This window comes from Oreochromis niloticus, linkage group LG3, assembly GCF_001858045.2.
Source record: "Oreochromis niloticus isolate F11D_XX linkage group LG3, O_niloticus_UMD_NMBU, whole genome shotgun sequence".
In the NCBI taxonomy this organism is placed as follows: Eukaryota; Metazoa; Chordata; class Actinopteri; order Cichliformes; family Cichlidae; genus Oreochromis; species Oreochromis niloticus.
This window is the reverse complement of record NC_031967.2, coordinates 67,180,184-67,192,580: the sequence shown is the minus strand read 5'-3', so window position 1 is coordinate 67,192,580 and position 12,397 is coordinate 67,180,184. Positions and strand designations below refer to the sequence as shown.

Genomic DNA, 12,397 nt, shown 5'->3' with positions numbered 1-12,397 from the left:
TCACTGTGTGCTAAGTACATGTTGTGGAGACAGGCAGAAATATGCTGCTCTGTTTCAAATGCCCAATAAGAGGGCATTCATCCATCCATGCATCCATCCATCTAGTCTCTTCTGCTTATTCTTTTCAGAATCTCCATTAGTGGGGATATTAATGCAGTAATGTTACTTAATTACTCACTGGAGAAACTAATTTGTTACACTATTTGTAAGATAGGTGTTACTCTGTCATGTGAGCTGAAACGCATTTTCATATAATTACCAGTTAAAATAAAGATGGGGCTACAGTCCCACACACTAACACAAATCCCAATCCTACTGAGAACACAAAATAAAACAGTGCAAAAAAGTAGAAACCCATTACATTACTATTTTACTGTAATATACTGTTATTACAGTAACATGTTCCAAAAATAATGCTTACATCCATCTGCATGTCCCAAACAGAAATATACAAGTGTGTCTGACTGTCAATTAAACCTGTCTGACTGATGTTTGTCAGCATCAAGTTAATAACTAAATAACCACTTTAACCTAAATCGCTGTGATAAGAACTAGTTCAGAAATCCTCTTGGGGCAAATTTGTTAGTAATTTTTCATTTATTAATGGATTTAATGAAATTCTAAAAAAGTGACCCACAAACCAAAGGTAAATGTTGTGCCTCAGCGCTACACCTAATGTGTTTAAGTAAGTCCAACTTTTAAGAAACTCTATTTTCTCCTCCTGTCATGTTTCATGTTCGTTACAGATCAGGGAGAAACGGTGTTTGTCCACTAATCCATTACGTACGTTCAAATACAGCTGCAGCAGTATGCTAGCAACCAAAATAATTACTGGGAGAATTTTGTAATCCTGTCGGAAAATTGTTACTTGGGATTTTTTTCCCTAGTAACAGGTGATTGCCACGGGGTCGCTGAACAGCCAGTGTGACTCCCACTGTAGCAGCCATTTCCCCCGTTACTGCCATCAACCTGCAGGAGCTCCTAACAACCTATGGGGATTTTTGCCTGATGATCCGTGGTTAGCTGGTCGTTAGTGGCCCACTGTGTAACTTGGGTCTTAGCGCTTGTACTTTTCATTGGGTCGTACGTGAATCATGTGACTTAAAATAAGGTAAGTCACATGACTTCATCACCTGGAGAACCCACCTTTCCGTATTAGCTTGGAAGCTAAATACGGAAATGGCTCCTCGAACATTTGCTCCGCTTTGCTCCATTTCACTGTTGGTCGGCGTCTTCGTGTTTGTCTCAGCAGGTGAGATTTAACTTTTGGAAACTAAAAGAAACCCCCACAGAGATAAACAGAAGGAACGATGGTTTGTAAGCGTGTTTTATTTTTCTGTGCGAAATCACGTTCAGCTTTAGAAAGTGAAAGAAGCCCGAGTTCACGATCCAAGATGGCAGCGGTGCTCGTAAACATTAGTGAAAGTTTAAAATTTGTAATCTTAATCTTAAATCTGGGGTGGAAGCAGCCCAGACTAACCACTATTAATTAGCAGTTGTCGGTAAAGAAAGGAAAAAACAATTTGTTTTGCTCCTGAGCTACGGCGGAGGTCCCGCCCATGGACTCCATGAACGCCCCATGCTAGTTTATCACCCTGTGGGATAGTGGGCTACTCTGCTAGTTATTCATCCATAAGTGTCAAAGAGTTCCACGGTGAGATTACAATCCCAAGCAGTTTCCATTGGGAGAAACGTGTTGTTACTCATCCAAGTGACTTCTTCAGTCTCAGCTGACTGCAGGTTTCTCCAATCTTATAAACAGTACATTTGTGCAATCACAGAAACCAGCCCACTAATGAACAATGGGCTGGGAGGTCAGTTTCTTAAACATTAATATGCAATTGTCATAGCCAGTGATCAGAGACCAATGGTCAATGGTCATGAGTAACATTCATGGCCATTTGGGGAATGGCTGCAATCACAGCATTGTAAGATGGTGACAGATGTACCCTTAGGCCCCCTCCTCGATTCAGAGATGGTCTTTCCCTTTTCACGTAAATGGCCTCCTTGACTCCGCGCTCAAATCAGCGTTCCTCCCTGTCCAGGATGTGTACATCCTCATCAATGAAAGTGTCCACTGGCCTGAAGGTGTGAATCAACCGTGATACCAAAAAAAGGATAGCACAAGCTCAAGTCAGCACTCAGAAACTATCTGTGGCGCACTCACATAGTATGGTATGTTTTGTAGACAAGGATGTAACTATGAAGCAAGATTAAGAAGTTGGCAAGTTAACTGGAGTCAGTTTTTAGTTTCATGAAGGTGGCTCTTTTAATCGCCATGGTAACTTTCTGAACAAAAATCTCTATTTTCTCTGATGACTTTCTTTGGCATAAGCACTTTGTGTGACGCTGATTATCTGCTGAAGGAATATGAATTAATATGTTTACCTTAATAATATCCTTAAAAGAGACAGACAGTAGCAGAAAAAACTGTAAATCTTGTTCTCACGAGTAAATAATAATAATAACAGTAATAATAACACTTTTATAATAATAATAATAATGATAATAATTCATTCACTCTCACATTCACACACTGGTGGAGGCAAGCTACAGTTGTAGCCACAGCTGCCCTGGGGCAGACTGTGGCTTATTATTGTTATATTCTTTATAAAATGTTATCACCTGTCGTTCTGACAATGTCTCCAGTTGGAGAAAGTGATTGTCAATAGTTCTGGTTTCTAGGAAAGAAGAGTGAAACATGTGAACCAGTCACTTTTGGTGAGCGCACACTGAGGCTGAAGCAGAAAGAGTTAACAAAGAAAGCTGATAATCACTGACATGATACTGATCGTCTCTGACTGGAGAGAATCAGAAAACTTTATGAATCCTAAAGGAAATTATGTCGTGTGTAATCCTTGGTATAGCAGATAACGTTGCACAGAGTGAAAAATCAGTTTTGATAATGAAATGTCATGCAGCCAACCATTCTGTCTTTTTCAAGTATAACAGTTATATTTCATCTAATCTGTGTGTTATTATTTATTTAGTTATTTAGTTTAAACTAAAACGTATTTATTGCAAGAGAACTGAAGACAAACTGAAACTTAAAAGAACAAACTTGCTTAGATGATCAGGTTTTGTTCTTTCTTAAATAATTAGACATGGCACACAGGATGTCTAATTATTGTGTGCCATGTACATCCATGCATGTACATCCATGTACATGCATGGATGTAGAATAGTTTTAAATGGAGAGGCTGTAGCTTCCTAAAAAATGGAAGATATCCAGCACAATACTCCTTTACTAAATACTTCAAAGGATGCAAAAGCTTTCAGTTAGAAACAGAATAAACACATATTTATCTGTCCAGAAAAAAACAAAACAAAACAATGCAGGTAAAGCAGAAATATTTCCTGCTGTGTGTATATTTATGTTAATATTCATGAAACATGTTCACAATCAGAGACACAGATCAGTAGATTAATAAATAAGTGCACTGACTTGCCTGGGTGCTTGCTTCTTAAGTTGTGAGGGGCACGACATTCTGATTTTTGTTGGACAAAAAGAGAAATTGAAAAAAAAAACCAACCTAACAGCAGTTTTCCTGAAAAACGCTTAATCACATAGCACGACTTTCTGCTCAGCAGATCGTGGCATCACCTCCAAATAGAGGCAACTGCTGCAGCAAATCATAGTGGCATCTGTAGGTACCAAATACAGCTACAGCTGTGACCTGTACCTTTACCTACTGCAGCATGAGGCTGGGTGGAGTCTGTGTGATGTTAACACAAACTCCACCCTCTTTGTGTGAGAAGAACAAGTGTAAGGAGGAGTTTACAGTCCAGCAGAGGTGGTGCATCCACTGTTCAGGGACTTCTCTGTGTGTATGCAGAGAGCTCTGGTGTCAGGTGTACAAAGTATGTGGTACAACCGGTCTGTGGGTCGTTCTTGCTTATGTTGTTGTTGGTTTGTCAGCCAACCACAGAGAAGAGAGCAGATCTGACATAAAAAGAGCTGAAGTGAAAACGAGTGTGAAGAACAATGAAAAGTGTCTCTGCAGTCACAGATTCCTGTGTCATCCACTTCCACTAATGCACAGTCAGGATTTTGGTGGTGTACACTGGAGGGCATCTGAGTCAAAACCTGTCTCCCCCTGCTGTCCAAACTGAAACATTTAAGCAGATGGACACATAAATGACACTGTGTGTTTCAGTGTAATGTGTGTGTCAATGTGATGTGTTGTAGTGTCAGGAGTCAGTATACAGCTACAAAGGTTTTAGTTCAGTGTATACAAACAGCTGTAGCTCCATAAAGGCAGCATGCAGAGACTCACAGTGTCTTATAATGAGAGGCTGCTTTCTCTCACACATTATATTCACTTACTATCAGCACATGTGTTTGTTCCGTGGAAGTCTTTGTGATCTCCTGTTTAAATCATTTTTGAGAACCCCAGTGTACCAAACAGAATTAGCTCCTTATTTATTGCAGATACGTAACAAAGGGAAACAACCTTCCTTTAGAACCTACTTTAAAAGCAGTGTCAAAAAAATGTGAAAAATTAGGTTTGACACAAATGTCCTTCACCCTCATTAACTGTAGAAGTGAACAGTTGTACTTTGACCTTTACCCTCTCAGCTATGTGTGGGGTTTTTTTAATTTAATTTTTACTTCTTTTTCTCCTCTTTCAGATCAGAAAACCATCCCAGCTAAATCTGGACAGAAGAACATAACTCTGCCATGTCAAGCTCCAAACAACAACGTCATTATTATTGTGGAGTGGAGCAGAGCTGACCTGGGGGAAGAATATGTGCTTCTGTTTCGGGATAAGAGGCTCAATCCAGATGAACAGCATCCATCTTTTAAGAACCGGGTGGATCTGCAGGACAGACAGATGAAGGATGGAGACGTGTCTTTGATTCTGAAGGATGTGACGGTTAATGATACTGGAACATACGAGTGTCGTGTAGTCCAAAGAGAAGCAAAGCGCAGGAAGAGAGGTGTTTTAGATCATGAGCCCATCAGCATCATCACACTGAGTGTTGATCCTCCAGGTGAGTGAGTAGAGTTGAGTGTGTGTGATCAGAGGTGAAGCTGCTTCCTGGTTGTTGATGTTTGTTTCTAAAGATGTTGTTGATGAGACTTTGTAGAAAGCAGCTGGTCTGAGTGATGTGATCAGAGTGCAGTAGATAATGTCTGACAGCAGTTTGAAGAGGAAATGGATTCTGTTCTGTTCTTCACTCATCACCTACCTGACAGCTGACACCTCACACCTGTTTCTCACCTGCAGGTCAGACAGAGGATGGATCTGTTGGAGTGATTGCTGGCCTGTCAGTTCCTGCTGTGCTTCTTGTTGTTGCTGTTGTTGGTTTTTTGATCTACAGAAAACATAAACAACAACAGAGTCAGGATTCATACCAGCCTCCTGTTGAACTTCAGCCTGTTTGAAACGTCAGCTTAACTGTGATTCCTGTGCTTTTATTTTCAGTCTTGTCACTGAACATGTTGAAAGACAGAAATCAATAACACTAAATATCTATCAGGTACCTGTCAGACACGTCCAGATTTTAGTTTGAATTTACATTTTACATCTGAAGAAAGGAAAAAGTTCATTGGATTATAGGCAGTTAATATCTGTCTGAAAGCGTTAAGGATCCATTGATCAAATGTTACTTGTTTGACTAATTTTAAGTGTAATTACATTAAAATGAAACAAACACATTTCATTGTAGCTGCAGAGTCCGACATTTCCTTCCTTTGACCTGTGACGATTCTGTGACAGTGTGAAGCACAGGCTTCATTGAACTTTACCTTCCATGAAGGAAACTCTTCAGTCTGTTACTGTCCAATTGTTACTTAATTTTAAATATTCCAAAAGCTTTTCATATATTTCTGCTTGAATTCTATAGAATTTTTTTATGCTAATTTGTTCACTGAGAAAGTTTCACATATGTTAGTTCTTAATGGATGTGGGCTGTTTTTCTTTCTTTACATTTTCTGTTGTTGTGCCTGTGTCCAATCACCATGACCATGTCATATTCTGTTTTTACCCACATAATAAACAGAAACTCTAAAAGATATACAAGCCTTCAAGTTTTATATATAAATTATATATAAAAACAGAGTTGAGAGGGTATTTGGTGTAAACTGGGCCAGATTATGCGTTCAGCATTTAGTTGGCGCCCATCTGACCAGAGACTAGACCTATGTTATTTTAAATATTACATCTAGAAATCATATAATTAATATAATTAGACAATTAAAAATATTTCTGTTAACTTTAAAATGAAAGATGTACAGTGTGATAACATGCAACCTAACCCGGAAGTTAGCAGCTCGCAACATGACCTCAGAGTTTGACTGGATCTAAGTGAAAGAGCCAGGTTACCTTAACCAGTACATACCCTGCTGCACCTAACAGCTAAATAAATATATATAAGATATTTCTGTTTTGCCTGTGTTCTTATTTTATTTGTTTAGTTTTTGTTTTTACAAAGATGGCATTGAGACTGATTTCTGTGCCACAGGTAGGAGGATAGAAGAAATAAGGCACACATTGGAAAAATAAAACAGGAAAACATTCTAGCATCTGTTTATGTTAGTTATGACTAGAGATGGACTGATCCGATATTACATATCGGTATCGGTCCGATACTGACGTAAATTACTGGATCGGACAGAAATAAAAAATGTAATCCGATCCATTAAATATCAAAAAAGCACCTCAAAAAACTTGCGACATGGCGTAACTCGGCTCATAACCGTAGCACGTCGGAGCAGTGTGCGAATTTGTAACCTCGCTAGCAATCCGGCATTTCATCTCCGAGGAAGTTATCCCAGAGAGAAGTAAAACAAGTGTGTAAGTTCATCTCTGAATGTTTGTAAAGCGTTCCCGCGTTAAGCTTAACAACCGATATATGGAGCGACTGCCTCTCTCTCCCTCTCCTGTTGCTACTTCAATCATGAAACTGATCAATGATCAGCTGATCGGCTTTTCTGTCGCGAGTCCGTCTCTCTTCTTTGTTTTTGGCCCACTTTGCACCAGTAAGAGGAAACCAGCGGCGGAACAACAGCAGCACGTTTAACCTTGATAAGCTGTTGTTAGAATTTATTTAATATTACTTTCTACACCAGGATCCTTTTCTATGTAGCTGACGGCTGGTAACTGTGCAGGGGCGGATCTAGCAAAGTTTAGCCAGGGGGGCCGATAGGGCATGAACAGGGAAAGGGGGGCACAAAGACATACTTTTCTTTCTTATTCTCATTTAAAATATGTAGCTTTTAATAAATAATTATTCAAATCTTACACCCAAAGTTTTAATCTGATTTAGAATGTGTAGAAGTCCATTACTGCATATAGTAACTGTTAAGTCTAATATACCCTAGTAAGCTATAGTCTTTTTCCTTTGGGAAGATACCATCTGTGCAGTCTGCAGTTTTGTTGAAGAAAGATGTTGAATCTATTTAAAAAATAATTGATTTCTGTGCATTTTTTTTTTCATACTGCATCAAATTAAAGTTGATTACGTCGATTAAGCATCATGAGGTGGAGGGTGGGTGGTTCGCTTTTTTTTTTTTTTTTTTTTTTTGCTGGGAGTTTTAGAACCCTATTAGTTTGGTTGCTTACTCTTTAAAATACCAGAATAGGGAGGATGGTGCAGGTTTAAGTTTATTAGATTGATCAGTGTTGCTGAACTATGAAATATTTTGGATGCAGTGTATTTTTTGCATACAGGTATAACAGAATAGCTTTAGTGTTTTGTTTTGTTTTTAACTTGAGTATGAACTTATACAAAAAGCAGCAATATATTTTAAAAAAAAAAGTTTTATTGATTAAAAAACACTATATCGGATTCATATTGGTATCGGCAGATATCCAAATTTATGATATCGGTATCGGAGATAAAAAAAAAGTGGTATCGTGCCATCTCTTGCCATCTCAAAACTTTATCTATTTTAAACACTGATTTTAGTTCAGACTTCAAAACAGTGTAGCATGGTCAAGAGTATGAGTTTTCAGATATCCCTCTTCACAAACATTTTCTACTCTTTGCTATTTTTCTTTCAATATTTAAAAATTTGTAACTGCTCCACTTTGCTAAAAACAGTGGTTCCCAAACTTTTTTCGCCCATTGTTTTACAAGAAAAATGCCCCCATTTAGAAAGGCAGAGGCGTCACAGTGTAATTATTTTACATGTAGTTGTTTTTTTCCTGTGTAATAATGTTCAACATTGCTATCAATACATTTCTCAAAAAATGTCTCTCTGTGCAAAATGGGTTCAAAAACATAAACAACTGTTGAATGCTGTGTGTCCGTGATTTGAACAGGGGGAACAAATCGTGGCAGGATCAGCCTGATATTATTTGTATCCCACTGTAACTTTACTGTATGAAGAGCTAACATGACCAAAATGTCAGGAGTAGTTAGTCATTACAACAAGTGTTTGTGAACTAAAAATCAAGAATGTGGGATACTATTTGTCCATGATATGAAGAGCCCAGCGCGTGCTCCCGACGCAGGGGGCAGGCCCAGTTGCGGTCCCAGCTTGTTTGGCACCCAGGGCAAACACTTCCTCTGGCCATTAACATTAACACGCTTTGGGAAGGTCTGGCTAAAAGGAGGAGATGTTCTTCATTAAGGTCATCTTTCTCATCAAGATTCATAAAGACATTGTGTTGATCTCCTTTCAAACAGTTTAAGATAAATAGTGATGATGCAGTTGAGTGTATTTTTAGCTCCAGTTGTTGATAATAATCTATGTTTAGAAAAATACTAGAAAAAGTAATATAAAAATGTGTAGGTGTGATCCAGGGGTGGCCAACTTCAGGCCTCAAGGGCTGATGTCCTGCAGGTTTTACATGTGTCCTTGATCCAACACAGTGAGTTTAATGGCTAAATTACCTCCTCAACATTTCTTGCAGTTCTCAAGAGGCCTGGCATGAACTAATCATTAGATTCAGGTGTGTGGACCCAGAGTTATATCTAAAACCTGCAGGACACTGGCTGTCGCGGCCTGGAGTTATGTACCCCTGCTGTAAACAATACTCTTCAATTTAAGATAAATTTGACAAAGAAAACTCGAATGGAAAAACACATGTTCCAGCAGACAATGTTTCTTTTCATAATTGTGCTAGTCACATACTTGTGCAAACATAAAAGGCCATCTGTAATCATTAAACACACCTATAAAACTAAGCTGTAGTGATTGTGATGATCTGTTTGTATCCATGTTAGTATTTAAAGTCCAACATCTCCCTCTAGTGGCCATATATAAACATGTGTGAGGATGGTGTTAATGTAAAATGTGAATCACAGTGTTCCAGTCAGTCATCAGTGTGTCTCTGCACAGCTGTAATTAAAACGTGTTCAGAGGGCCTCAGTGTCTGAATGGTTCCAGTTCAGCTCCATAACAGCAGCATCCCTGGTTTGATTCCTGTGTTTCAGCTCATATCTGCCTCTCTCACTGAGGGGGACGTCCATTACATGGACATGGATTTGTTCATCAACCAAACTACAGATCACTGAGAGCAGAGGACATCTGACTTATTTCTGATTTTTCTGTCCAGCTGTGTGAAGTGCCAAATGTCTGAGGAAGCTCATTGTATTAAAAGATACATGTTTATAGTTTATATCTTGCATTTTTATAAGAATTTAGTTACCCACTGTGTTTGAACCAATAGAAAAGCTGGTGCTCAGAGGAAGAGGGCGGGCTTTACTTGGTGTCAGTGAGAGAAATGAAAAAAGCTGAAATGAGTGAGAAGGACGATGAAGGAAACATCTGTGCTGTGTCTGCTCTGTAAGTAGAATCTCTGTGTTTGTTTGAATTCTTGTACTTTGACTGTCTGCTCTCCTGATAACTGATGATGGAGGAGAAGACATGAAAAACAAATCAGGCTGAATTCAAGTTCAAAACACCACGAGGACCAACTGCAGGTCTGAACTGACTCTTTATCTTTGCTCAGGAGTCGAGGAAACACAGCAGGCAGTGAAAAGCTCAAATCATTCACTCATCATATCAACACAGCTGCACAGTGGACACATGACTTTGTGGGACTTACTTTTTCAGTCGTTTGTTGTCCGAACGTCACTTAAACATGCTGCTGGCACCGCATTGAAAATGAGCAGATATATCAGAGAATGATGAGTTTGTGTGTTTGTCAGCTGTTTGTGTGGAGTTGTTCTTCATGTTCACCTCAAATCAACCTGAGTGTCATTTCTCTTTAGTTCTGATCTCACTGCTGAGCTGCACAACAAACCAAGGTCAGTAACCTTCTTCTGTCACAGTTTAAACCTGATAAATGCTCACTGATATGACCTGATGGGTTCATGTTTTAACAGATCATCAGTTTTTTTTCCCCTTTAACCCTCACAGCTCGTCTGACTGTGAGTCCCAGCAGCTCTCAATTCTTTAAAGGGGAGTTTGTGTCTCTGAGCTGTGAGGAGGACGACAGCTCTGCTGGATGGACTCTGAGGAGAAACACAAGCAAACGACAGAGAACTCAGTGTGGAGATGGGTGGGGAGATCCAGCTACTTTAGCTAATTCTTCCTGTAACATTAGCTACATCTTAACACAGGACAGTGGAGTTTACTGGTGTGAGTCCAGAGAGGGTCCCATCAGTAACATGGTTAACCTGACAGTCACTGGTAAGCTGAGTGTGTGGAGTTAGTGTTGATGAAGCTGTGTGTAAATGGATGAAATGCTGTAGTTTGTCTCTGTGTTGAGGTGGATCAGTGATCCTGCAGAGTCCTGTCCTCCCTGTGATGGAGGGAGATGACATCACTCTGCTCTGTAAAACAAAGACCACTCCCTCCAACCTCCCAGCTGCTTTCTATAAAGATGGCTCCCTCATCAGGAAGCAGCCTACAGGTCACATGACCATCCAGCATGTTTCCAGGTCTGATGAAGGCCTCTACAAGTGTGACATCAGCGGTCATGGAGAGTCTCCATCCAGCTGGATCACTGTCACAGGTGACACACTCACCTGTCTGTGTTTCTGCAGCTTTCAACATTCACAATGTGACGACAACTTAATGACTGTGTTTGCTTTATTTTAGACAAACACACCACCACACCTCCACCTACATCCACACCTCCACCTACATCTACACCCCCTCCTGATTCCACTTCCATCACTCTTCATCCATCACCCTCTCCTGTTGTTCTCTCGGTGTTGTTATGTCTTGGATCAGTGTGTCTTGTGTTACTGGTTCTGCTGGTGAGACGATCGGTTCACAGGAAACCTGAAGGTGAGACTCTTACTTCTCTTACCTACTTCTCTTCTGGCACCAGCAGCCACAGATTGAACCACCCAGACCTGGTCTTACTAGATGCTCAGCATTCACATTCTTAGAGGCTTTACTAGGTCACAATCACATACACACTTCTAGAAGTTCAATAATATATACTGGTGTCCTACACTAAGGATAGCAGACTTTGGTAAATTCACTTGCATCTTTAGTCACAGACTTAAGATGGGTATTGATAACCTTCTGGTTCCTGATGCTACAGAGTTATTTAGACATCTAATACTGATGGATCACCTAAAACTGGAATAAACTAATCTTGCTAATGTGGTGGATTCAACAGACATTCATTAAGGAGGCACTGGAGCATTTAGCAGATGTGCTTTATAGATCAGGTCTCTCATTGCTCCTCAACACTTTTTGCCCAGAAAGTGTAGGTGAGATTAGATCTGTGTCACATGAGGAGTGACTTCTGAGTAAGTTGCCAGGAGAAATGAGGTCAGAGTTTCGCAGAGAGACCCGGAACAATGTATACCCTCTTTGACAGTGTTGGGTAAGTTACTTTAAGAAAGTAATTAATTACTAATTACTTGATCAATATTGTATTTAAAATACTTAACTAATTACGGTGTCTGAAAAGTAACTTAATTACTCAATAAGTAAATTGACTAAATACGTCTTAAAATCCCTATAAACCTTGAGTGGACAAACAATAGAAATTAAACTCTTTAAATAATAAATAATTTTTTTTAAAGACGGAGACTCTACAGTATGCAGCGGTAGCATCTCTTCCACAATGTAGCCTGCAATCTTTTTTTTAAGCTCACCTTCAAACACTTTCTGTGCTGTTGATGTAAAATCAAGTTTTGCCTGCTTAGCAGGAGTTGCCACGGTGTTATCCATGGATGATGAACAAGGATCACTCAGACGTGTTCGTCTATGCCAGGGGTGGGCAACTCCAGGCCTCGAGGGCCGGTGTCCTGCAGGTTTTAAATGTGTCCTTGATCCAACACAGCTGATTCAAATGGCTAAATTACCTCTTCAACATGTCTTGAAGTTCTCCAGAGAACTGGTAACGAACGAATCATTTGATCCAGTTGTGTTGACCCAGGGTAAGATCTAAAACCTGCAGGACACCGGCACTCAAGGCCTGGAGTTGCCTACCCTGGTCTATGCTCTCGTGTCAGGCGCTTCAGTAGATTACTCGCG

At 39.8% G+C, this 12,397-nt stretch overlaps 1 protein-coding gene across 2 annotated transcripts in view; it reads left to right on the top strand.

The window, feature by feature from the left end:
- Nucleotides 1–955: 955 nt before the first annotated feature.
- Nucleotides 956–12,397, top strand: part of LOC100689895 (uncharacterized) — a 125,577-nt gene continuing 114,135 nt past the window's right edge. Inside the window, exons 1-3 of one of the 2 annotated variants that reach the window (XM_019354765.2) lie at nucleotides 956–1,252; nucleotides 4,633–4,995; nucleotides 5,232–6,104. In XM_019354765.2, coding sequence (XP_019210310.1) covers nucleotides 1,180–1,252; nucleotides 4,633–4,995; nucleotides 5,232–5,389 — 594 coding nt within the window. In that variant the 5' untranslated portion in view covers nucleotides 956–1,179 and the 3' untranslated portion in view covers nucleotides 5,390–6,104. Of the gene's footprint in view, nucleotides 1,253–4,632; nucleotides 4,996–5,231; nucleotides 6,105–12,397 lie in introns of those variants that run through there. The other variant, XM_019354764.2, reaches the window with a different exon arrangement.